Genomic DNA, 25055 nt, shown 5'->3' on the forward strand with positions numbered 1-25055 from the left:
CTAGAGAGGAAGGCGAGCCAGAGCGTGGTCGCTGCTTTCGGGCCGCAGCGGGGAGGGGAGCACGCACGATGGGCGGAGCGGCGGGCGCCGAGTGTAGCTGAGGAGCCGGAAACGCGCCTCGGAGGGTGCGGCCCTGGGGAGACTGCGAGCAGGGCCGGGCTGGAAACGTTAGGCGAGCGGCCCCCGGGGCGCGGGGTCGAGCGGGCGGGGAGGGTCCCGAGGCGAGTTCTGCCCGGATGAAGAACAAAGCGGCGGGGCAGGCACGCGTGCCCCCCGGTGCGGTCGGCAGGTGGGCTGCGCGCGGACCCGGCCGGGGCCCGGCGAGGGCGGCCTGCGGGCCCCTTGCCCAGCAGGCGGGCGAGTTGGCCGCCCTTGGGAGGCGGTGTCCCCAGGCCTGGGCTCTCGGGCGGCGCGGGGATAGAGCTTGCATTCTCCTCGTGTTTTGGTGATCGCCCTTGTCCTCCTTCTCCCTCAGGTTGGGCAGCTCCCCTCGCGAAGCTTCTGGAGGAAAAGGCCCGGGTAACCCCAGGCATGTCCCATCTCGTGATGGGGTGCGTGGCCGCGGGCCCTCAGGAGAAATCGGGAGGCCCCGGGCGGCCCCGGGGACGAGTGGCCGCGTCTGTGCAGCGGTTGTGAACAAGATGCGTTAGCACGTGACCCTGCGACACCAACCCTGATGCAGGTTCCCGGGCGCCCGTGTGCTCTTTTCTCTGACACTTGACCCCAAGCAGATGCATCACAGGTGAGTCGTGAGCTGGGCTCAGCGCTGGTGACGTCTTTGGAAAACATCTGGCACTTGAGAGTTCCGAGAGCCTTTATTTTGAGTGCCATTGAGATGGTTACAGGTGGCGATTTGCAAAGCAAACAAGAATTCCTGAAACTAGTAATGGGTTGAATATACTGTTAACCTAATTTACTCCACATGTGAATAGTTGTTCCAAAACCTTACATCAATTGTTGGTTCCTTGACACCTTTATCCTATGCCTTTGACTTATTTGAGCGTTTAATAATGTCTTTGGGTTCCAAAGAGTGTTTTTAGCTCATCACCATACAGCACCTTGAATTTTACTGGTTATCGTCTGACTGGGATGGTAATGTGGAGAAATTAAGTTCTTAATTTTAAAAACTTCATGCTAATGTTTACAAGTTAGGTACTTTAGGTACCACGTCAGTACAGTGCAGAACATTTGGCTGGTCTTTTAGAGCCGTTTTATAGGCCCTGTGTTTAGGATTCAGAAGATAAAACGAACTAATTGAAATTACTGAAACAATACAATAGACTCTATTGTATTTTGCAAAGTGATCTGCATTTCAGTTAGCTGCTTACATGTCATTGTAAGTAAAGTTTCTAAGATCAGCAGTTGGCAAATGGTTCAAACATAGGTCATTAGAAACACATGGCTGTAGAAGGACGAAGGAAATGATTTTACTGAGAATGAGTAAGGAAGAAGAGACTGCTTGGTATCTCGATTCTGGCCATTTTCCCAAGATTGTTTCCTAGAATCCCATCTGAGAAACATAGTGGGAATAGAAGTGCACTTTACAGTGAGGGTCATATTGTAAATTCCCTTCATCTGCTTTTCTCTCTGTTTATGGGTGCTGAGGTCATCACATTTTAGTGCCTCACAATAGCAGAAATCTGCTGAGCCTCTCACGTTGAACTCTGGTTTGAACTGGTTTGAGAAGGCCTAGAAGTCAACCTAGAAACACCGTTTTGATTTTTATCTCAAGATTATTACACAGGTTAGTGTTCAGGAATTTTCAGAATGGGATTTGAAGCTCTAGACTTTTAATTATACGTTAAAAAAATCGTAGTAACTAATATGTTGTAGGTCATTGCTGTCATTGCTGCTTTAGCGGCTGGAGCTATAAAAACTTACAGAAGTCTGTTTTAAACTTACCAAGCCCAGCCTGACTAGGCAGTGGCAGAGTGGATAGAGTCAGACTGGAATGTGGAGGACCCAGATTTGAGACCCTGAGGTCACCAGCTTGAGCTCAGGCTCATCTGGTTTGAGCAAGGCTCACCAGCTTGACCCCATGGTCGCTGGCTCCAGCAAGGAGTCACTTGCTGTAGCAGGCGCCCTCCCCCCCCTCAAGGCACATATGAGAAATCAATCAATGAACAACTAAGGAACTGCAACAAAGAATTGATGTTTCTCATCTTTCTCCCTTCTCTGTCTGTCCCTATCTGTCCCTCTCTCTGACTCTCTCTGTCTCTGCCACAAAAATAAATAAATAAATAAACAAATAAATAAATAAAATAAACTAACCCAAGCCCAGAAACTTTCAGAATTAAGGTAGCTACGGTTTCTTTAATCCACAAGGATTTTGGGGAATGGGCATTTTCTGTAGTGTAATTACTGTTATAAAAGTGCTGTCCTTCATCAGGTAAACCTCAATTTGTCATGTGCTTCTAGTTGTCTTTTTTTTTTTTTTTTTTTTAACATAGGCAGAGATAGACAGGGACAGACAGACAAGAACGGAGAGAGAGATGAGAAGCATCAATCATTAGTTTTTCGTTGTGCGTTGCAACTTCTTAGTTGTTCATTGATTGCTTTCTCATATGTGCCTTGACCGCGGGCCTTCAGCAGATCGAGTAACCCCTTGCTGGAGCCAGCGACCTTGGGTCCAAGCTGGTGAGCTTTTTGCTCAAGCCAGATGAGCCCGCGCTCAAGCTGGCGACCTCGGGGTCTCGAACCTGGGTCCTTCAGCATCCCAGTCCGACGCTCTATCCACTGCGCCACCACCTGGTCAGGCTCTTTTTTTTTACAGAGACAGAGTGAGAGTCAGAGAAAGGGATAGATAGGGACAGACAGACAGGAAGAGAGAGAGAGATGAGAAGCATCAATCATCAGTTTTTCGTTGCGACACCTTAGCTGTTCATTGATTGCTTTCTCATATGTGCCTTGACTGCGGGCCTTCAGCAGACCGAGTAAACCCCTTGCTCAAGCCAGCAACCCTGGGTCCAAGCTGGTGAGCTTTGCTCACACCAGATGAGCCCGCACTCTAGCTGGCGACCTCGGAGTCTCGAACCTGGGTCCTCAGTCTGACGCTCTATCCACTGCGCCACCGCCTGGTCAGGCTAGTTGTCTTTCTTGTAGAATGAGTTTACACTGCTCCGTCCTGTCTCCATCATTTCAGAGTGCCTGCTCTGCAAGGTACTGTCCTCTGTTGGCCTTGTGTACTTTATTAGTGTCTGGGAGCTTAGATAAGGTTGGAACCTATGCATATAAAATAATGGAGGTCTTGGCCGGTTGGCTCATTGGTAGAGCGTCGGCCTGGCATGCAGAAGTCCTGGGTTCGATTCCCGGCCAGGGCACACAGGAGAAGCGCCCATCTGCTTCTCCACCCCTCCCCCTCTCCTTCCTCTCTGTCTCTCTTCCCCTCCCGCAGCCAAGGCTCCATTGGAGCAAAGATGGCTCTGGTGCTGGGGATGGCTCCATGGCCTCTGCCTCATGCACTAGAATGGCTCTGGTCGCAACAGAGCAACGCCCTGGATGGGCAGAGCATTGCCCCCTGGTGGGCGTGCCAGGTGGATTCCGGTCGGGCGCCTGCGGGAGTCTGTCTGCCTCCCCGTTTCCAGCTTCAGAAAGATACAAAAAAAAAAAATATATATATATATATATATAAAATAATGGAGGAAAGGCCTCTGCAGGACTTTAAGAATACCCCACTAAGTGAACACACAGATCCTAATGTATTGGAACTGTGTAGAAGGCATCATGATTCTTTTATTGTAACTTTCTTTTTAAATTTTAGTTAAGACGTTGGTTTTATTAGGCAGACCTGGATTTAAATCCCCACTCTGCCACTTGCTATTAATCTTGGGTTAAGTTTCTTAGTGTCTCTGAGTCTGTTTCCTCACTTCTAAAATGGGATTAAGACTAATACCTACCTCACAGAAGTTATAAGGATTAGGAGAGATAATTACCTGTAAATCTCTTGGCCCTGCCCCTAACTCATATACAGCGAGAGTAGTAAGTGTTAGCTGTTATTATTTTCAGGTTGATCGATAGCTGGTATTGCCATTGTTCAGAATTTTAAAGAAAATGTAGATTTTCTTTCATGGCTGAGAAATATGTAGACCCATTTGATTTCTCCTCTGTCTTCACCCCTCCCACGTGCAGAGGCACACGCAGAACATGTGTCACTGTGAAACTACTGTGTAAGGCAGGGGTTGGGAACCTTTTTGGCTGAGAGAGCCACATATTTTAAAATGTAATTCCATGAGAGCCATACAATGACCCATGTATATTAAGCATTATCCAATAAAAATTTGATGTTGTCCCAGAGGACAGCTGTGATTGGCTCCAGCCACCCTCAACCATGAACATGAGCAGTAGGAAATGAATGGATTGTAATACATGAGAATGTTTTATATTTTTAACATTAATTTTTTATTAAAGATTTTTCTGTGAGCCAGATGCAGCTATCTAAAGAGTCACATCTGGCTTGTGAACCATAGATTCCCGATCCCTGGTGTAAGGTTTGGAGGTCATTAGTGAACTTTGTATGGTCTGTTGGCTAGCTTGTTGAAATACAGTCTTTTTAATAGGATATAGGAACTTATTGATAACAATTTCCAATAATTAGGATAAATTGTTATTGATGACATTGTTATGATGTTAAGGGCAATACAACATGGATTGCATATAAAACGTGATTGTCAGATTCCTCTGCCTATCAAAAAAGGTCTGCTGATAAAAAGAAGTGTATTGAAAAATTTTTGGCAGTATTTTGCAGCATAATCCGTGCTCTTCCACTTAATTCCTGTGTGATTTGGGGATTAGGACCTGCCTTCTTTGTGACCCAGTTTCTTTATCTACCTTATTTTGAAGAAGTGAGAGATATGAAATAAATGTTTTAAAAGTATGTAGTAAAAGTTACATAACAAAGCTTGACATGTGGAGAATGTTAAGATTATTAATTGAAATGTTGATACAGAGTTTTAATAAAATGCTGATCCATGAGAATATGTGATGCTTTTTCACATCATTGATAATCTAATTCAGAACTGGTGTTTAACTCCTGGTAAAAAGAATCACCAAATACTTTTTGTGCAGGTTAAAATAAACTGCCTGTGAAAGGCTGGGTTTAAAGCAGTGGTAGTCAACCTGGTCCCTACCGCCCACTAGTGGATGTTCCAGCTTTCATGGTGGGTGGTAGCAGAGCAACCAAAGTATAAATAAAAAGATAGATTTAACTATAGTAAGTTGTTTTATAAAGACTTATTCTGCCAAACTTAGCAAAAATCCAACATAAAGTATTTGGTAAATTATTATTATATGCTTTAACTTGCTATAACTCTGCTTTATAAATTTTATAAAGTAAAGTTACTTCTCTACTTTATAAATCACCATTACTATGGAACCAGTGGGCGGTTAGAAAATTTTACTACTAACAGAGATACAAAAGTGGGCGGTAGGTATAAAAAGCTTGACTGCCCCTGGTTTAAAGGAATAAGCCTACTGAAGAAAACAAGTCTCGTGAAAGAAAAAGCTAGGGTGATTTCAGAAAAACAAAGCAATCCTCATTGCCAGTGTGCTCTAAAGATTGTAAACTTTGCTTTCCATAGTGTGCATAGTGTTTGGAACAAAGCATGCTTGATTGAAACAAGACACAATCCTGTTTCTGTTCTATGACATTGACTGAGTTAGTTACCATCTCTGAATCCCAGTTTCCTTATCAATAGAAAGAATTTGACTCTAGCTATATCTCAGAGCTGTGAGCGTAAAAGTGAAATAATAATTGGTCAAGTCCCATTTCCCCACTCCCATCGTTTCAGGTTCTTTGGTACCTTAAACCAGTGTTTTTCAACCACCAGTCCGTGAAATAGTGGACCAGCAGCAGACTGTGGACCTGCAGTTGAAAACCACTGACTTAAACAGTCACTGAGGTAATTGTTTGCATAACTAGTTATGTGTGCTTTTTTTTTAGGATGAATGAAATGAACCTGAGCCCAGTGGGGATGGAGCAGCTGACTTCATCCTCTGTGAGCAATGCCTTGCCAGTCTCAGGGAGTCACCTGGGGTTGGCTGCCTCACCCACTCACAATGCCATCCCTGCCCCAGGTGAGTGGTAAAGGACAACAACTGAATTTCAACACGGCATTTTCAGTTTTAAATACCAGATGGGGTCAGAGCCCCTTTGAAGCCAAGCAGGTCGGATGGCAGTTCCACATGTGGTTATACAATGGAAGAAAATATTTTTGTTCCAAGAATACTGTATTGGAGCTGTGGTGGATAGGAGTAGCAGTTTTTTCTGATAGTCCTCTTCTTCAGTTGGTGGCCTTCTGTCTAGAGCTGTAATTGATTTGGCATTTTATCTAAGATTACCTGTTTATCTGATTCACACTCTTGGTACTCTGTCCTTGGGTTGATGGGGAAGAATTAGAGTTACTCTAATGAATGTTCTTAGAGAGCATGAGAAGTTGAACTTTATTTTCTGCTACATCTGAAATTGGCAAGCAAATATACCAGGCCTAGAATTGCAGGAAAATAGGCACCAGAGATGGAGATCCTACATGGAACTCCAAGGGGCTCATTTTTCCCTATCACTATACCTTTTTTTTTTTTTTTTTAAAGTATAGCTTGTTTTTATTTTCTTATTTTTAATTTTTATTTATTTATTCATTTTAGAGAGGAGAGGGGGGAGAGAGAGAGAGAGAGAGAGAGAGAGAGAGGAGAGACAGAGAGAGAGAAGGGGGGAGGAGCTGGAAGCATCAACTCCCATATGTGCCTTGACCAGGCAAGCCCAGGGTTTCGAACCGGCAACCTCAGCATTTCCAGGTCGACGCTTTATCCACTGTGCCACCACAGGTCAGGCCCTATCACTATACCTTTTAAAAAAAATTTTTTTTAAAGAATTTATTTGAGCCAAACTGATATCAATGTATGTTTAAGGGTATTTAAATCTATACATTGTTTAAATAGTTCTCTGTAGAGAATTACCTGCTTAATTACTAAAATGCAGTAGTTAAATAAGTTTTATCATAACTAAGGCCTCTTTACATTCCTTTAAATGTCCATACATTTTTTTTTTTTTTTTTTAGTGAGAGGAGGGGAGGCAGAGAGACAGACACCCACATGTGCCCCAACTGGGATTCATCCGGCAAATCCACTAGGAGGTGATGCTCTGCCCATTTGGGGCCCTTGCTCCGTTGCAACCAGAGCCATTCTAGCACCTGAGAGGGAGGCCATGGAGCCATCCTCAGTTCCCAGGGCCAGCTCGCTTTAATTGAGCCTTGGCTGCAGAAGGGCTCAATTAGAGAAGAGAAAAGTGAAGAAGAGAAAAGTGAGAGGGAGGGGTGGAGGAGCAGGTGGGTGCTTCTCCTGTGTGCCCTGACTGGGAATCAAACCCGGGACATCCACATACTGGGCTGAGGCTCTACCATTGAGCCAACTGGCCAGGGCCTAAGAATCCATAAAATTAAAAAAATTTTTATTAGTTTTTAATTTATTTGATTATCTCTTAGGCATTCCTTTTATTGCCTTAGGCGACCCTGTGTTTTTGTCATTCGACCCCCACTGGGGTCACGACCACAGGTTGAGAACCGCTGTTTTAGTGGATACTCTTGTTGAGGAGGAAAGGCCTATTAAAAAAATACTGCCACTGGCAAAAATAATGCAGATCTGCACTGCCTGATGGTATTCATTATGATAATTAGGCACCGTGAGAGTCACTTCAACACTTAGCAGATGGGTATAATTCAAGGCAGATGCAATCTGAGGGTTATATTTTTAAAATTATGAAGTACAGCGAATATGCAAAAGACTTTATGAAAGTATATATATACAGTTTTACATCTAACTCTAAACTAGATTACTTTCAGGTAGAAGCATATATATGAGTTTTTAAAAGTGAAACATTCTTGCTGTATAAAATGGAAAATATAATAAAATTAAAATGTTTTGTTTTGTTTTAAACCTGTAATATCATTCCTCAGAGACCACTTCTGTGAACTCTAGTATAGTTCTTCCTATTTTTGTATCTCTATGTAATTTGTTTTCCTAAATTGTATTTAAACTAGGTTTTTAGTTGCGATTCAGTGTTTGGTACTTAAGAGCAATACAGACAACTGGAGGATCAATTAGGTATTTTATGAGAACTAATTTTACTACCTGTTTGTGGATGTATCTCTCTGGGATGTAAAAGGCTACTAGGTGAGATTTCTGCCCACGTGCAACTACCTTTCAAAGCGTTTAGCTAGTGATTGTAGAGAGAACTTTTAAGAACTTTTAAATTTTATTATAGTTTTCAATTATAGTTTATATTCCATATTTTGAATTACTTTTAAATGTACAGTATAGTGGTTAGACAAAGTACTTACTTCCTTTTAATTGAGAAAAACATTTTTTTTGTAGGCTTGCCAGTGGCAATTCCAAACCTGGGTCCCTCTCTGAGCTCTCTGCCTTCTGCTTTGTCTCTGATGCTCCCAATGGGTATTGGTGATCGAGGGGTGATGTGTGGGTTACCGGAAAGAAACTACACCCTACCTCCGCCACCTTACCCACACCTGGAGAGCAGTTACTTCAGAACCATTCTGCCTGGTAAGTATTACAGTTCTTTGGGGAGTTAGAAGAAAGAATAGGGCTGACTCTTAACTTCAGTGCATGAAGACTTGAATAACACTTTTTTGTTTGTCATGATAAGATGTTAATATCTAGGTGGGAAGAATCTGTCTTTATATTTATGTACTTTTCCTTTTAGAACATACAGAGAACACATTATTATAGTAGTTTTGACTGAGCTGAATTTCTTACTGGCATATAAGTGGGTTTTCTCCTCACTTCTCAAGCATCTCATTGGTTCAGTGTTTATAATTCTGCAATTGTGATTTCTGCCAACCACTTGTCCTGCTACAGTGTTATTGCTTGCTTGAATTTTTGTTTTGTTATCAAAGTATTATATACTCATTTTAGATAATCTGGCAAATTGTGGAACCATTCATGGCTTCCATCCTCCATATATTTGGTATATTTCCTTTCTGTCTTTTATTTTGGTATATAGATTTTACTATTTTTTTGTGTGTGTGTGTGTGATTAAGACTATACTTTTTATACAATGTGTATACTTTTTTCACTTAATATTTTTGTCTTTTTTTACAATAGTTTTTTTCCCAGCTGCTATGTGGTTTTCATAATATTCTTTTTAATAAATGCATTGCATTGTACTGAATGGATAGTTCATGGTTTATTATGTCAGCGTTTCTTTTTGGACTGTGTGGTTTTTCCATTTTTTAAATTACCATTATATAAACATCTTTGTGTATAATATTTACAGAATATATTTAGGGAAGATCCCATAAGTAGAATTACTTGTGCCAGAGGGTATGAACATTTTTGAGGTTCTTAGTATGTGTACTTTCCAAAGAGGTTTTAGTCAATAACACTCCTACAGGAAATGCATCAAGTACCATTTCACTGTATCCTCACAAGCACGAAGGTTTTCTGTTTTAATAAAACAGGTATAAAGCACTGCCTTTGAACCTGGTATGTCTTGTTTGTAGCTTCACGGGCCAAGCAACAGTGCTAGAGCATAAGGACTTGTTATAACTGGGGCTCTTCAGCTCTCAACTGAACTGCTCTTTTAAAAACAAGGTACATTTAAGTAAAAAAAAAAAAAAGTAAAAAAAGTAAAGAAAAAAAACAGGTATGATTGTGACTTGTGTTTTGAATAGAGCCTAGTATGTTATGGTAGTTTAAGTTAAATTATATTTAATTAAATTTATTTTCCACATGGAAGATCTGCTTTTAAATCATAGAAAGCAAATTTCAGCATCTTAGGACTCAGGAATTCCCACCATGTATATGTTAAAGGAAGCCTTTAAATGATTGACTTCCAATGACTTCAAAGGAACATAGTTAACTTTTTATGATTTCTGAGTTTCACAGGAAAAACTAAATTATAGTATATGTTTGTTGCTATTCATCAAGTGTATATATTGTTTAAACCAAAGAATTAGCTGAGAGATTATTTTAATTTAGTTATATTTGTAGCTTCTAGCATTTGGAATTCTTTATTTTAACAATATACTAAAAAGTTTCTATTGTCTCATCTTTTCCTTTTCTCAGGCATTTTATCTTATTTAGCTGACAGACCACCTCCTCAGTACATCCACCCCAACTCTATAAATGTTGATGGTAATACACCATTATCTATCCCCAATAACTCTACAGCATTAGATCCCTATCAGTCCAATGGAAATGTTGGATTAGAGCAAGGCATTGTTTCAATAGACTCTCGCTCTGTGAACACACACGGTGGCCAAAGTCTTCATCCCAGTGATGGCCATGAGGTGGCCTTGGACACAACAATCACTATGGAGAACGTCTCTAGGGTTACAAGCCCCATCTCTACAGATGGAATGGCTGAAGAGCTTACAATGGATGGTGTTGCAGGCGAGCATTCTCAAATTCCAAATGGCTCCAGAAGTCATGAACCTCTATCTGTGGATTCTGTGAGCAACAACCTTGCAGCAGACGCTGTAGGACATGGTGGTGTGATACCCATTCATGGGAATGGCCTGGAGCTCCCTGTGGTCATGGAAACAGACCACATTGCAAGTCGGGTCAACGGGATGTCTGACAGTGCCCTCAGTGACTCCATCCACACCGTGGCCATGAGCACCAACTCTGTAAGCGTGGCACTCTCTACCTCACACAACCTCGCCTCCCTAGAGTCTGTTTCCCTCCATGAAGTTGGCTTAAGCCTAGAACCTGTGGCTGTCTCCTCCATCACCCAGGAGGTTGCTATGGGGACAGGTCATGTAGATGTATCTTCAGACAGTCTTTCTTTTGTACCACCTTCACTGCAAATGGAAGACTCCAATTCAAACAAGGAAAATATGGCAACCTTGTTTACAATTTGTGAGTGTGCTTAGCCTTTTTCTTTTGGAAATATTGGTGGACAGGGCCATCATCTCTAACTGATGTTAGGTGCTAAGGAAGTCACAAAATTAGGTTTTAAGGAATATAGACAGTAGGCTTTGCAATTTTTCTTTGCCCTTGTAGTGTCCTTTGTGTTAATATGCTGCCTTTTCCTCAAGTAAGCCAAATGATATATAGACCTTTCATTAGTTCTTTTAACATACTCTTGAAGTGAGGAAACACAGTCATTTCTATAGTTTACAGATAAGCTGAGCCCAATAATATGTAAAATATTTCCCATGGTTTCACAAATAGTTAAGTATAGGAATAAATATTAGTAAGATATTTTATGTGACATGCCTTATGTTCTTTCTCTTTTTTAAATTTATTTATTGATTTTTAAAGACAGAGGGAGAGAGAGAGGGAAGCATTTATTTATTGTTCCATTCACTCATGCGTTCATTGGTTCCTTCCCATATGTGCCCTGATTAGGGATCAAATCCACAACCTTGATGTTTTGGAACGACATTCTAAATTAGCTAACTGGTCAGGGCCTGCCTATGCTCTTTCAACATAAGATAGAATTTATTGGATCTTGTGTTTTTTTTAATCCCTGTGGAGAAATGTAGGTGGATACAAATGCAATTTTTTTTCCAGATTGTGTATAAATTACCATAGTTAAGCACTAAAAGTTCTTTTTATGGGACAACAAAAACAAAAGGCAGTGTAAAAACAGTCAGTTTGCTGTGTCACTATACGCTTTATTCATGCAGGAAACATGTTGACTGCTAATTACATGCCTGCTTCTGCTAGATGCTGGGAAGAAAAGGCTCTTGCGGTCTGCAAGAGACAGCACATGCCTTTTAGGAGCTTGTAGTCTGATGGGAAGCATAGGCAATTAAACAGGCTACTGCAATATGGTATGATATGTTGCAAAGATGGGATTAAGTACAAGGTCCTGAAGGAGCCTGAGGAGGGGAGCATCTAACCAGGGCATGGAAGAGGCAGGGAAAACTTACCAGGGGAGGTATCGTACATGTTAGCACACACTTGAAGGACAGGAAAGATGTTGGCAGTTGAGAATCAGGGAGAACAGTGTCCCAGATAGGAGTTGGCCCCCTTAAGTGTCTGGAACCAAAAGAATTGTGAGTGGTTCCGAGTTGCTGATGCATAAAATGGGTTAAGGAGAGGGGTCTGTGATAAAAGTAGGAGTCAGAATACAAAGGGTTTAAGGAATGAGGGGTGGGGCGGGGCAGGGGGCTCCTGCAGTAATGTGAGGATAACTGGTTTGTTAAAGAGACACGTAGGTAAGGAAGATGATGCCATAATTTAAGTGAAAGGTGGTTTTCCAACCTAGAGGAGAGTTAGTAAGGATGAAGAAAAGTGTAGGGTATTTACAGGAACTCAGTATGGTTTTTGGCATGGAAAACTGGGTGAATAGTGGTACCATTCCTTAAAATAATTATTGGTGGAGGAGGAATAGATTTTTTTTTTAAAGTATGATGGTGAGTCCAGTTTTAGACATTTAGTTTTAGTATCCATAAACTACCCAATAGGGGTGTCTAATGAGGTGAGTGTGGAGCTCAGAGACCTATATGTCTGGAAATGTTTAGGGATCTTCAGCATTACAGTGTTAATTACGCCATGGAAGCGGGATGAAGTGGTCTAGTAAGGATGTGGAATGACAAGGGCTGGGGATAAAGATAAGCCACAGAGGAAGAGCTTCCGAAGGAAACTGAACAGGAGGTCGGGGGAGCAGATGAAGCCACTGGTATTGCAGGAGCCAAGCAGTGGAGAGATCTTTTGTATTAACCTTTTCAGTCTCAAGTTTATAATTTTAAATGTTTTAATCTAGTGATATAACATAGGCTCATTAATTTAGCAGAAGATAAGAGATGGTCTGAATTAGCCTATTGATCCTTTTTTAAGTGGGCAGGCAGAACCTCTTCTAAATGTGTTTTTAAAAAATGAGATATAATTTATATCACATTTTAAAGTGTACAGTTTATGGTTTTTAGTATATAGGCAAGGTTGTGTAGACATTACCCCTAATGCTAAAACATTTTTATCACCCCAGAAAGAAACCCCATTAGCAATCATTCATCATTCCTTCCCACCCTATACTCAGGTAACCAGTTTCTTTCTTTCCTTTTTTATTTTATTTTTTTATTTTTATTTTTTCTGAAGCTGGAAACGGGGAGAGACAGTCAGACAGACTCCCACATGCGCCCGACCGGGATCCACCCGGCACGCCCACCAGGGGGCGATGCTCTGCCCCTCCGGGGCGTCGCTCTTGCAACCAGAGCCACTCTAGCGCCTGGGGCAGAGGCCAAGGAGCCATCCCCAGTGCCTGGGCCATCTTTGCTCCAATGGAGCCTCGGCTGCGGGAGGGGAAGAGAGAGACAGAGAGGAAGGAGAGGGGGAGGGGTGGAGAAGCAGATGGGCGCCTCTCCTGTGTGCCCTGGCCGGGAATTGAACCCGGGACTTCTGCACGCCAGGCCAATGCTCTACCACTGAGCTAACCGGCCAGGGCCTCCTTTTTTATTTTTTCTTAAGTGAGAAGCTGAGAGGCAGAGAGACAGACTCCTGCATGCACCTGACTGGGATTCACCTGGCATGCCTACTAGGGGCAATGCTCTGCCCATCTGGGGCATTGCTCCATTGCAACCAGGGCCATTCTAGCATCTGAGGTGGAGGCCATGGAGCCATCCTCAGCACCCAGGCCAACTTTGCTCCTATGGAGCCTTGGCTGTGGGAGGGGAAGAGAGAGACAGAGGAAGGAGAGGGGGAAGGGTGGATCAGCAGATGGGCGCTTCTCCTGTGTGCTTTGACCAGGAATTGAACCCTGGACTTCCACATGCTGGGCTGATACTCTACCACTGAGCCAACCACCTTTTTCATTTTTTTAAGATTTTATTTATTTGCCTGACTTGTGGTGGCACAGTGGATAAATCGTCAACCTGGAACATTGAGGTCACTTGTTCGAAACCCCAGGCTTGCCTGGTCAAGGCACATATGGGAGTTGATGCTTCTGGCTCCTCCCCCTTTTCTCTCTCTTGCATGTTCTCTCTCTCTCTCTCTTCTCCCTCTCTCCCTCCCTCTCCTCTCTAAAAGATTGTGCCTTGACCAGGCAAGCCGGGGGTTTCGAACCAGCGACCTCAGTGTTCTAGGTTGATGATTTATCCATTGCACCACCACAGGTCAGGCATGGGTAACCACTTTCTATCTCCATGGGCTTGCCAATTCTTGACATTTCATATACATGGAATCATACAGTATGGCTGTGCTAGTCTCTTTCCTTTATTTAGCATAGTGTTGCCATGGCTCATCTATATTGTGCCATGCATCAGTACTTTGTTCCTTTTTTATGAGTGAGTAGTAGTCCATTATACACACCACACCTTATTTATCCATTTATCATTTACAGACATTTGGGTTATTTCTGGCTATTGTGAATAATGCTGCTATGAACATTCATATACAAGGTAGGGCAAAAGTCGGTTATAATTGTTTGTATGGAGAATAATACAGTAATTAATAAATAATAACATAAGAATAAACTGTTTCATATACTCACAACTGTAAACCTACTTTTGCCCCATCTTATATCTGGAAGGAAAATTGCCCCATGTTTAGCTTTTTGGGGAATTGCCAGCTTGTTTTTTAAAGTGACTGTGCCAATGTAAATTTCCAGCATCAATGTATGGGGTTCTGGTTTCTCCATGTCTTTGCCAGCACTTATTTTCTATTTTATTAATAACCATCATATGGATGTGAAACGGCATCTCATTATGGTTTTGATTTGCATCTCTGTAATGACTAATGGTGTTGAAACCCTTTTTATGTACTTACTGGCCATCTGTATGGAGAAACCTCTGAACAGTTTATGCTTTATGAAATCTGATTCTCCTTTGTCTGGAGGGAGTTTCCTTCTTATGAAGAATCAGTTCTTTTTGACAATAGGGGATCTGTAGCCTGACCAGGCGGTGGCGCAGTGGATAGAGTGTCGGATTGGGATGCTGACTACCCAGGTTCGAGACCCCGAGGTCACCAGCTTGAGCACAGGCTCATCTGGTTTGAGCAAAGCTCACCAGCTTGGACTCAAGTTCGCTGGCTTGAGCAAGGGGTTACTTGGTCTGCTGAAGGCCCGTGGTCAAGGCAAATGTGTTGCAACGAAAAACTGATGATTGATGCTTCTCATCTCTCTCCGTTCCTGTCTGTGTGTCACTGTCTCTCCCTCTTTCTGACTCTGTCTCTGTATTAAAAACAAACACAAAAAATAACAAAAACAAAACAATAGGGGATCTCTAATATTCAAAGAATTTTTAGTCAAGCAGTCGTTGAAGTAATATTACTACTGTTTTGGCTAAATATGAAACCCTACTGATATGCCATTTAAGTAGAAATTTCTAACGGATTGCTTGGGAAAAACACACTTGAATGGCAGTGGTTCTAAGGTTTATAGATTCCAGTTTGTGAACAGATCTGGAAATTATGAGCTCAGTCCTTGGCTACTAGATTCAGGAGTACTACTTCTTAACAGAGAAAAGAAATGTAAAGGAATAGGCAAGAGATTATGGAGAAGAAGGACACTCACAAGCTTGTAGAAGTGAGTTATAGTAAGTACAGACAGCAGTATGTGAAGGAAGCACCTTTGATGCAGAAAGATCATACAAACAGTTAGAAATTCAGAACTCTAAGCAAATATTTCTGCAAGAATATATTCTACCTGCTGTGCCAAAGAGCAGGTTGTAAATATTGTTTTTGGCTGAAGAGTCAGCCATCAATATCTGGTTGACCGGTTCATCTGTAGTGTAGCGGAAGAGAACAGAAACGCCGTGGTCCTGAAGTGTCGTGTCTGGCTGTATGTGACACAGCATTTTGACTCAGTTTCCTCTTACAGTTTGGTAGACTGGGAATCCAATTTTAGAACATCATATCGTGTATCTACTTAATGTAAGGAATAATGTATAGTCGGCCCTTTTTTTAAAAAAATTATTTATTTATTTATTTTTTTAGAGAGGAGAGGGAGCGACAGAGAGAGAGAGGAGAAACAGAGAGAGAGAAGGGGGAGGAGCTGGAAGCATCAACTCCCATATGTGCCTTGACCAGGCAAGCCCAGGGTTTCGAACCGGTGACCTCAGCATTTCTAGGTCGACGCTTTATCCACTGCGCCACCACAGGTCAGGCCCAATATAGTCAGCCCTTTGTATCCACAGGTCCTGTACCTGCAGATTCAAGCAACCACAGGTTGAAAATATTTATTAAAAATTTCCAGAAAGTTGGCCTGACCTATGGTGGCGCAGTGGATAAAGCGTCAACCTGGAAATGCTGAGGTCGCCGGTTCGAAACCCTGGGCTTGCCTGGTCAAGGCACATATGGGAGTTGATGCTTCCAGCTCCTCCCCCCTGTCTCTCTCTCTCTCTCTCTCTCTCTCTCTCTCTCTCTGTCTCTCTCCTCTCTAAAATGAATAAATAAAATAAAAATTAAAAAAAAAAAAAAATTTCCAGAAAGTTGATCCCTAAACAAGACAGTATAACAAGTATTTGCATAGCATTTACATTGTCTTAGGTATTACAAGTAATCTAGATGTGTCTAGGAATGACTGAACTTGATTCTTGAAGTAATGTTATGTTATTTTATTTAATTAATTAATTTTTTTTTTACAGAGGCAGAGATAGACAGGGACAGACAGACAGGAACGGAGAGAGATGAGAAGCATCAATTATTAGTTTCTCATTGCATTGCAACTTCTTAGTTGTTCATTGATTGCTTTCTCATATGTGCCTTGACCGTGGGCCTTCAGCAGACCGAGTAACCCCTTGCTGGAGCCAGCAACCTTGGGTCTAAGCCGGTGAGCTTTTTCCTCAAACCAGATGAGCCCATGCTCAAGCTGGCAACCTTGGGGTCTCAAACCTGGATCCTTCCGCGTCCCAGTCCAATGCTCTATCTACTGCGCCACCGCCTGGTCAGGCTGTTATGTTATTTTAGATCAGTCTTTCTCTTATGCACTGAATAGGAAACGTCCTTATTGGATCAAAAGGAAAAAAAACTCAAAAACTTGCTGAAGAGATTAAAAATAAATATGTATTTTAGTATAAGAGAATAGTTCTTTGATTAGAGTATTTCTGCTAGAACCTTGCTTCTTACTGGTTACAGTGTAGTAATTAGTGTTTAACTAGAAGAGCAGTTGGTAATTTAGCTTTGCTTGAAGTAAACCCATTTCTATTTCTCGAATTTTCCATGTGCAGGGTGCACGCTGTGTGACCGAGCCTATCCCTCAGACTGCCCTGATCATGGACCAGTGACTTTCATTCCTGACACCCCCGTAGAGAGCAGAGCAAGGCTTTCTCTCCCAAAGCAGCTTGTTCTCCGCCAGTCAATTGTGGGAGCAGAAGTTGGTAAGAACCACAAAACCTCTTTAAGTTTCTTCTTTCTTTGTAAGGTTGAGTTGTAAAAGTGACCATGTATAATTGAGCGATTGGTTTATCCAAAAGTCAATTTATGGCTTAAGATTTATCCTTTCAAGGAATATTTGTTTTGTACAGTTGTGATAGGAATAAATCAAGGTGAAAACTTTATTGAAACATTTACCTTTCTTAGAGTCAGAATTGAATAGAGGAGAGAAGTCTTTGAAGACTTCACTTTTATTCTCAACTGTATCCTCCATTAACCATTATTACCATGACAAAGCACTCCTTGAAATGTCTTTCTTTTATAGAAACATAGAAAATTCACCACTTACAACCATTTATCACAAAAGATAATGAGATCGAATGTCTGTAAATTGTCTGATCCTCCCTAGGAAAAAGGAATAGGAATGTAGACTGCCCAGAGTATGCTACAGTATTTGAGTTTAACGTGGTTTCTGAAGTCTTTCCCACTTCTTTGAAAATATGAATCAGAGTTCATTATTCTTTCCGCTGGAGCTTGGGCATGATGTCAATTGAAAGTTTTAAATAGCTTTGATAATACAGAGCAGTGCTTTAAGCAGAAAGAATTTTATAAGTGTAATTCATTTACACTTGCTGTAATGAATGTAGCAATTGCTGTATTTTTTAGAATAGAATGTTTTCTAGCCTTTCAGTGTAGTAACTCCAAAATAATGTATTTGGAGGTTTATGGTTTGGATCCTTGTGTATAAAACTGGGTTCGGGAATTTTTATTTTTTTTTGTATTTTTTCCTGAAGTGAGAAGTGGGGAGGCAGAGAGACAGACTCCTACATGTGCCCCAACTGGAATCCACCTGGCGGGCCCACTAGGGGGCGATGCTCCACTCATCTGGGCCATTGCTCTGCTGCTCAGAACCAAGCCTTCAGTGCCTGAGGTGGATGGAGGCCATGGAGCCATCCTCAGCACCCAGGGACAAACTGCTTGGACCATTTGAGCCACCGCTGTGGGAAGGGAAGAGAAGGGGAGGAGAGAGAAAGAAGGAGGAGGGGTGGAGAAGCAGATTTTTGCTTCTCCTGGCCACTACTTACTCTGTATTTCTTCTGAGACCCATTTAGTCTGTTCATTACATTTTCCATATTTACCGGCTATACCTCTCAGGAGTTCTGGAATATCAGTTCTTAGGTTCACTGAAAATAAAATTCTTTGCCTGGGTTAAGCTACTCTCTCTCCTGTGTCCTCTGAGGTACTCAAGTCACTGATTGTGTCGTTGGTGTCCTTCCACTGACAGGTGTGTGGACTGCAGACACCATTCCCGTGCGGACTTGCTTTGGACCTCTCATTGGCCAGCAGAGCCACTCCATGGAAGTAGCAGAATGGACAGACAAGGCAGTTAACCATATCTGGAAGGTCAGTGTTATGAAGCCTGTGTGACTTTGGGATATTTTAATTTTAATGAGGTCGTTAAAAGTGATATAAGTCAGAATTAGCCATGATACATACAGCACCATACACCTGTCAGTAATTTATTCAATATTACATCCTTCTGTTCTTGGTAGCCAGGTTATACATACTACATAGCAAACACCTGCTATTGAATATAGAGGATAAACTATTTGAGTCTCTATTTTGTTAGATAATCTAATGATTCTGCTTTATAATTACGTGTGACATCTGAGGCTATTGGTTTTGTTTATATGATGAAAGTCCCATTTTATAATCAACTAAAACATTTCTCAAATATTTAACATGGGAAACTATTCTAGAATTAGAAGCTAAGACTATTTCCCTAGTTTTCTAATGGGAGGGCTAGAAACACAGGGTTTCCACATAACGTCCTGTAACATGTTTATATTGAATATTAGTACATAGATTGGGAATGATGCCCTAAAAGTCAAGTGAGGGGCAAGTGGATCTTGTGATAATTGGAAAGGTAAGGTGTCACCAGCATTGGGGACCTTAATTCTGGTATCTAAAGGGGAATGTAGAAGATTGCTAGGTCCATTGGAAAAATAAGGAGATGATGATTCTCGGTCCTTCATTCATTCATTCATCCTGTGTCATGTGATAGGTGATGAAAACAAGTAGAATGGTTTTGAAGTCTTTTCCAGTCAAGCCAAACCGCGAATCATCAAGAACACTGTCATTCTATACACTGAACACTAACAGTAGGTCTCTGACGGTCTTTATTCGATTGCTGGAAATAGGGGTACTGGCGAAGTGGCAAACACGTGAGGAGGCAGCTATGTTTTGTCACACTGACTAGGAAGACTGGTCCCTACACAGAGTAAATGAGATTGCTATCTTAAACTGAGTAGCGTTTTGTATCACTTGTCAGCTCATTTGATATGTATGATTGCCTTTGGTTGGCAGATCTATCACAATGGTGTCCTGGAGTTCTGCATCGTTACAACTGATGAAAATGAATGCAATTGGATGATGTTTGTGCGCAAAGCCAGGTAAGAATAGTCTTGGATGAATGAAATGGTTATGATTCAGCTGGTTTTCATAGGGAGCTTTATGTATAATAAGGAAGAGGTGAAGAATACAAATTATACTGATACCTGCTCACGCTTTAAGGCCTTTCCCTTCCTCACTCCAGTAGTTGTTGACTAATAGTAGTTATAAATGAAAAGACAAGAAACTGCCTTTTTTTTAATGAACAGTTTATTCAACTTACCAGTGCAGTGAGGAATGATACTGCTACCATGAACTTTCCAGTGCGTGCCTTCTCTCTATATTGACGATTAGTTTGAGTTCATTCATCCTGATTTATTGATGTCACCCCATTAAAAAAATAAAATTATTAAAAAAAAAAAAGTTTTAGTTCATTCTTGATCAGCTATCCATCTTTGTGTCTTTGTCACATTGTGTTTTTAAAGACTTCCTTTACTTTTACGTTCAGTAACAGACTAGTGTTTCTAGCTTTACAGGGCAATGAGCTGATGTACTAAAGTAGGAATTCTGTCTCTATACATGTCCCTTATAATAAGTAGGATGTGGAATTAGAAAAATTACTCAAATTATATCTAAGTTTTCATAGAGGATTTTGCTACAGAGATATGATGTGTTTAGTATATATTTCAAAATTAATATACTTGATATAATATTAAATATAATAACTTAGGAACCGGGAGGAGCAGAATTTGGTGGCTTATCCCCATGATGGAAAAATTTATTTCTGCACCTCACAAGATATCCCTCCTGAAAACGAACTGCTCTTTTATTACAGCCGGGATTATGCTCAACAGATTGGTAAGTTAATGTAAGGCTTGTTTGTATGAATCTAGCATAGTGAAAACAGTAAGGACCAAAAGTAAAATTTAGGTGATGATTTAAATGTCAGATGAAACAAATCATATAATGTTTGTATATGGAAAAGCAGAGTATTACCCCTCTGATCTGTGAGGTTCTTCATAAGCTGAATGTTACTGACCAAGCAGTGTTCATATGAAATGAACGTTTGTGTTAGGACTTCGATAGGGGGAATATGAACTTCCTTAGGCTGCTTGTCAAGCCAGGACCATTGCCACTGAAGTTCATAAAGGACAGCGGAGCTCCTTGAATTGATTAACCTTCGTGGGATTTTCTTTGCACTGTGTCATGATGATACATTGTGACAAGTGATGTTTAAAGGTTTGTGTGTGCTATGAAATCTTAACTTTTTGCCTAAAAAATACTCCTGTGGTCCAGTATTTATGAAGTGCTTCTCTGTGTGCCTGGTACTATTTGAGAGGCTAGGAATACAGTGTTAAATGATATTTTATTTTTATAAGTTTTGTACAAGGTGGGAATTTTGGTAGAAGGGAAAAATTAAAAGCAATTATTACCAAGAATATGCTTTAAAACTTAAGTATCAGGAGATATTGATTAATTTCTTTTTTAAGGTGTTCCTGAACACCCAGATGTGCACCTCTGTAACTGTGGCAAGGAGTGCAGTTCCTATACAGAATTCAAAGCCCACCTGACCAGCCACATCCATAACCACCTTCCTAGCCAGGGCCACAGCGGCAGCCATGGGCCAGGCCACAGCAAAGAGAGGAAGTGGAAGTGCTCGATGTGCCCCCAGGCTTTTATCTCGCCTTCCAAACTTCACATCCACTTCATGGGGCACATTGGGATGAAGCCCCACAAGTGTGATTTCTGTAGCAAGGCTTTTAGTGATCCCAGCAACCTGCGGATCCATCTCAAGATACATACAGGTGAGTTGTATTGGACCGTCAGAATCATATTTTGCAACAATTTTAAATTGCAGTAGTACAGGCTTTGCAGTGAGGCCGTCCTGCAGGCGGAGCTGAGCAAGGTGTTAGAGACCAGCCCTGCTGGCAGTCAGCAGGACAGCACTGAGGGAACTGAGGGAGTCACTGCCAGTTACTAAGATGCTCCACTTCTAGGTGCCCAGTAACTGGGAAAATGCAGTTTATAATCAGGAAGTTGATCCCTATATTTGAACTTAAAGGGACTGCTGTGGCGATAGTCCTAGCTTCCCTTTTGAGCTCACTCCAGGTCACCAGCCAGAGCCAGCTTCCTCCTTTGAATATCGCTCAATAAACACTCAAAATGTGAGTTTTCATTTTCTGAATTGCATGTAAACCAACCCCTTTCTTTTAGCACTGATCTTTTTCATACATACCACAAAATAACTGATGAAGTTGTAGTTTTCTTGGCTGGATCATTTGCTCTCCATATTCTTGAAAATAAATTCTTCCTCATCCTTTTTTACATTAAGACTGAGTAGTCACACTGAGACTCTGGCCCACAAAGCTTAAAGTACTGAATAGTCTTTGATGGAAAGATTTGCCAATCCCTGACTTAGCATAATCTTATTTCTACATTCTAAGAAGAATTTTATTTCATCCCTAGTTTATGAAGTCATGTGTTTAAAAAGAGGGAAAACTGTAAATTTAGTTTGTAACAATATGTATACCTATAGGCTGGGACCTAGGATTTTAAGTGATTTTTTTATAGATTTTATATCATGCCCACTATATAAATATTTAAAACTATACATATGTAAGCAGGCCTAGGAGCAGATCGGGTTCATGTGTTTCACTAGCATTAGCTGCAGAATACACATTCAGTGGCCCTGGGTGGTTCCAGGTCGGTGGTCCTAGGAAGTGAAGTTCCAACTCTAGTCAGTTCCTTTTTATTCTTGCCTCTGTCGCACACTCATGTGTGTGCCTGTTCATCTTGAGAGCTCCGTGGTGGTTTTGTTCACAGTGTGATTCTTTGGGTTAATGTGCAGGTCAGAAGAACTACAGGTGTACTTTGTGTGACAAGTCATTCACCCAGAAAGCTCACCTGGAGTCGCACATGGTTATCCACACGGGCGAGAAGAATCTCAAGTGTGATTACTGTGACAAGTTGTTTATGCGGAGACAGGACCTCAAGCAGCATGTGCTCATCCACACACAGTAAGCTACCACCACCAGGCTAGTCCTCAGGGGCAGGCTCAGGGACTGACCGGGCATCTCCTGAGCTGGCCCCCGTAGGTGCCTCTCATGGTCTGCGTAGCCAAGCAAAGGCCCGAAAACTAAGGTTTCAGTTTTATTGTGGGAGGTTCCATTTGTTTGCTTTATTTTTCTCTCTTACTTTCTGTTTACTTTTATTCATATTTTAAAAACAAGATTTACTTAATTTAATGAATATTTTAAGTTCCTCCTTGGTGCCCAGCATTGTGTAAGTGGTGAAGTACAGAGATGAAAGACACAGTCCTTGTCTTTAAAGAGCTCAAGGCCCAGTAAGGGAAACAGCAGTAAAATGACTACACTGTGTTGCAGTTGTCAGAATAGGCATTGCATCATGACATAGGTTGTGGACGAGGGTCGCCCGACTCAGCCTGGGCTGCCCTGGGAAAGGTTCCTGGTAGTTTGGGCTAATGAAAGAAGATGAATTAAAATTATTCAGGGAGGCAAACAAGGGTGAGGGATGGGAGTAGCCTTCATGACAGAGGGAAGGCTTACTTAGGAACATGTGGAAGGGCCCATGGAGCACAGGGGTGCCGTATCGTCAGCACAGTGTGCATGTGAGGGTGGCAGAGGCAAGAGCCAGACCGTGCAGTCTTCTGTCCAACTAAGAAAGTTACATTTGACCCTGGAAATAGTGCAGTCCACTGAAGGGTTTTCCTCTCCATGTGCTGGGCACTGCTATGTGCTTAGTGTGGGCACGTGTGCATGTCTGTTTCAGTTATGGTAAAAACATAACAAAACTTACTATCATTTTCAGATACAGTTAAGTAATGTTAAGTACAGTCATGCTGTAGAAACACTGAAGGATTTTAAGGACAAGGATGTCATGGTGAGATGTCCGCTTGTAGAGATTGCTCAGGCAGTGTGACAGGGTGATTGAAAGAGACGTTCAGCTATCAGGACACCCGTTAGGGATTTATTGCATGAATACCAGTGTAATTAAGTGCCTAGCCTGCGTTAGTCACAGTAGTTGTAGAGAGCAGAGAAGAGATTTTGTGGTCCTGAGCCTTTACCAAGTGTCTGAAGAGGAAGAAAACATGAGCTTTAATGTCATTCATTGGTTTTCATGCCCCAGTCAGTGAGCTGGTGCCGGTCTGTGAAAGAGTTAACCACCCTGATGTTGTATGAAGGTTATAGAATCAACAATCAGGGTGGTTATCTCTTGCAAACTGGTAGACCCGCAGTTTAAAACCACTGGAAACGACAGAAATTTGTTATACAGTGTGTCTGTCAAGTCATGGTGCACTTTTGACCGGTCACAGGAAAGCAACAAAAGACGATAGAAAATGTAAAATCTGCACCAAACAAAAGGAAAACTTTCCCAGTTTCATACCTGTTCAGTGCAGTTTGATGTGGGCTCACACACAGATTTTTTAGGGCTCCTTAGGTAGCTATCCCGTATAGCCTCTACAGACTCGTCACTGACTGATGGCCTACCAGAATGGGTTTCTCCACCAAACTGCTGGTTTCCTTCAACTGCTTATCCCACTGAGTAATGTTATTCTTATGTAGGGGCGCTTCCTTATAAACGCGCCGATATTCACATTGCACTTTGGTCACGGATTTGAATTTAGTGAGCCACAGAACATACTGAACTTTCCTCTGTACCATCCACATCTCAACTGGCATGGCCGTGGGCTGCTCCGCTGTATACATGGTGTTACGTCATCATCTGCGCATGCGCACATGCTGCCACATCATCCTACAGAAACTTTTATTTGGTGCAGATTTCACATTTCTATTGTCTTTTGTTGCTTTCCTGTGACCAGTCAAAAGTGCACCATGACTTTACGGACACACTGTATTTCTGGAGGCGAAAGTCTGAGGTCAGGGTGCCAGCTTGGTTGGCTTCTGACGAGGCCCTCTTCCTAGCTTGCGGATGCTTTTCTTTTTGTGTGTCCTCACACAATGGAGAGCGTGAGCTCACTCTAGTCTCTTCCTCTTATAAAGATACTAATCCCATCATGGGGTCCCACCCTCATGGCCTCATCGCCTCATATAGATCTAGTTACTTCCCATAACCCAATCTCCGAAGGCTATCGGTTGGAGGTGGGGCACAGCATCACCCCATCACACTGCTCATGATTACCACCTGGGAAATGTGAAAACAGTGCTTGGGGTCAAGGACCCACCTCCGGGATTCTAATTTCATTGGTCAGGGGTAGAATCTGGTTCTTTTGAAAAAAGCTTCCCCAGTGACTCTAATGTCCAGCCAGGGTTAAGAGCCACTGAGTTCATCCGTAGGACAGTCTTGTTTCCACAGTATCTCTGGCAGGTGATTATATGATTTATTCTTTTTTTTTTTTTTCTACAGAGACAGAGAAAGAG

At 41.9% G+C, this 25055-nt stretch overlaps 1 protein-coding gene and 1 non-coding gene across 5 annotated transcripts in view; both read left to right on the top strand.

The window, feature by feature from the left end:
- The window catches only part of PRDM4 (PR/SET domain 4), a 45607-nt gene continuing 20552 nt past the window's right edge, over positions 1 to 25055 (top strand). For 2 of the 4 annotated variants that reach the window (XM_066260014.1, XM_066259987.1), the window contains exons 1-11: positions 134 to 289; positions 476 to 742; positions 5939 to 6072; positions 8365 to 8550; positions 10075 to 10869; positions 17121 to 17270; positions 18551 to 18669; positions 19633 to 19718; positions 20387 to 20514; positions 21147 to 21461; positions 22505 to 22673. In XM_066260014.1, coding sequence (XP_066116111.1) covers positions 732 to 742; positions 5939 to 6072; positions 8365 to 8550; positions 10075 to 10869; positions 17121 to 17270; positions 18551 to 18669; positions 19633 to 19718; positions 20387 to 20514; positions 21147 to 21461; positions 22505 to 22673 — 2093 coding nt within the window. In that variant the 5' untranslated portion in view covers positions 134 to 289; positions 476 to 731. Of the gene's footprint in view, positions 290 to 475; positions 743 to 5938; positions 6073 to 8364; positions 8551 to 10074; positions 10870 to 17120; positions 17271 to 18550; positions 18670 to 19632; positions 19719 to 20386; positions 20515 to 21146; positions 21462 to 22504; positions 22674 to 25055 lie in introns of all 4 variants that reach the window. The other 2 variants (XM_066260006.1, XM_066259996.1) reach the window with 2 other exon arrangements.
- Positions 9473 to 9608, top strand: LOC136321221 (small nucleolar RNA SNORA50). The gene has a single exon (XR_010728499.1). It is a non-coding gene; the product is annotated as a small nucleolar RNA SNORA50 (small nucleolar RNA).

Source organism: Saccopteryx bilineata, chromosome 1 (assembly GCF_036850765.1).
Source record: "Saccopteryx bilineata isolate mSacBil1 chromosome 1, mSacBil1_pri_phased_curated, whole genome shotgun sequence".
Classification (NCBI taxonomy): domain Eukaryota; kingdom Metazoa; phylum Chordata; class Mammalia; order Chiroptera; family Emballonuridae; genus Saccopteryx; species Saccopteryx bilineata.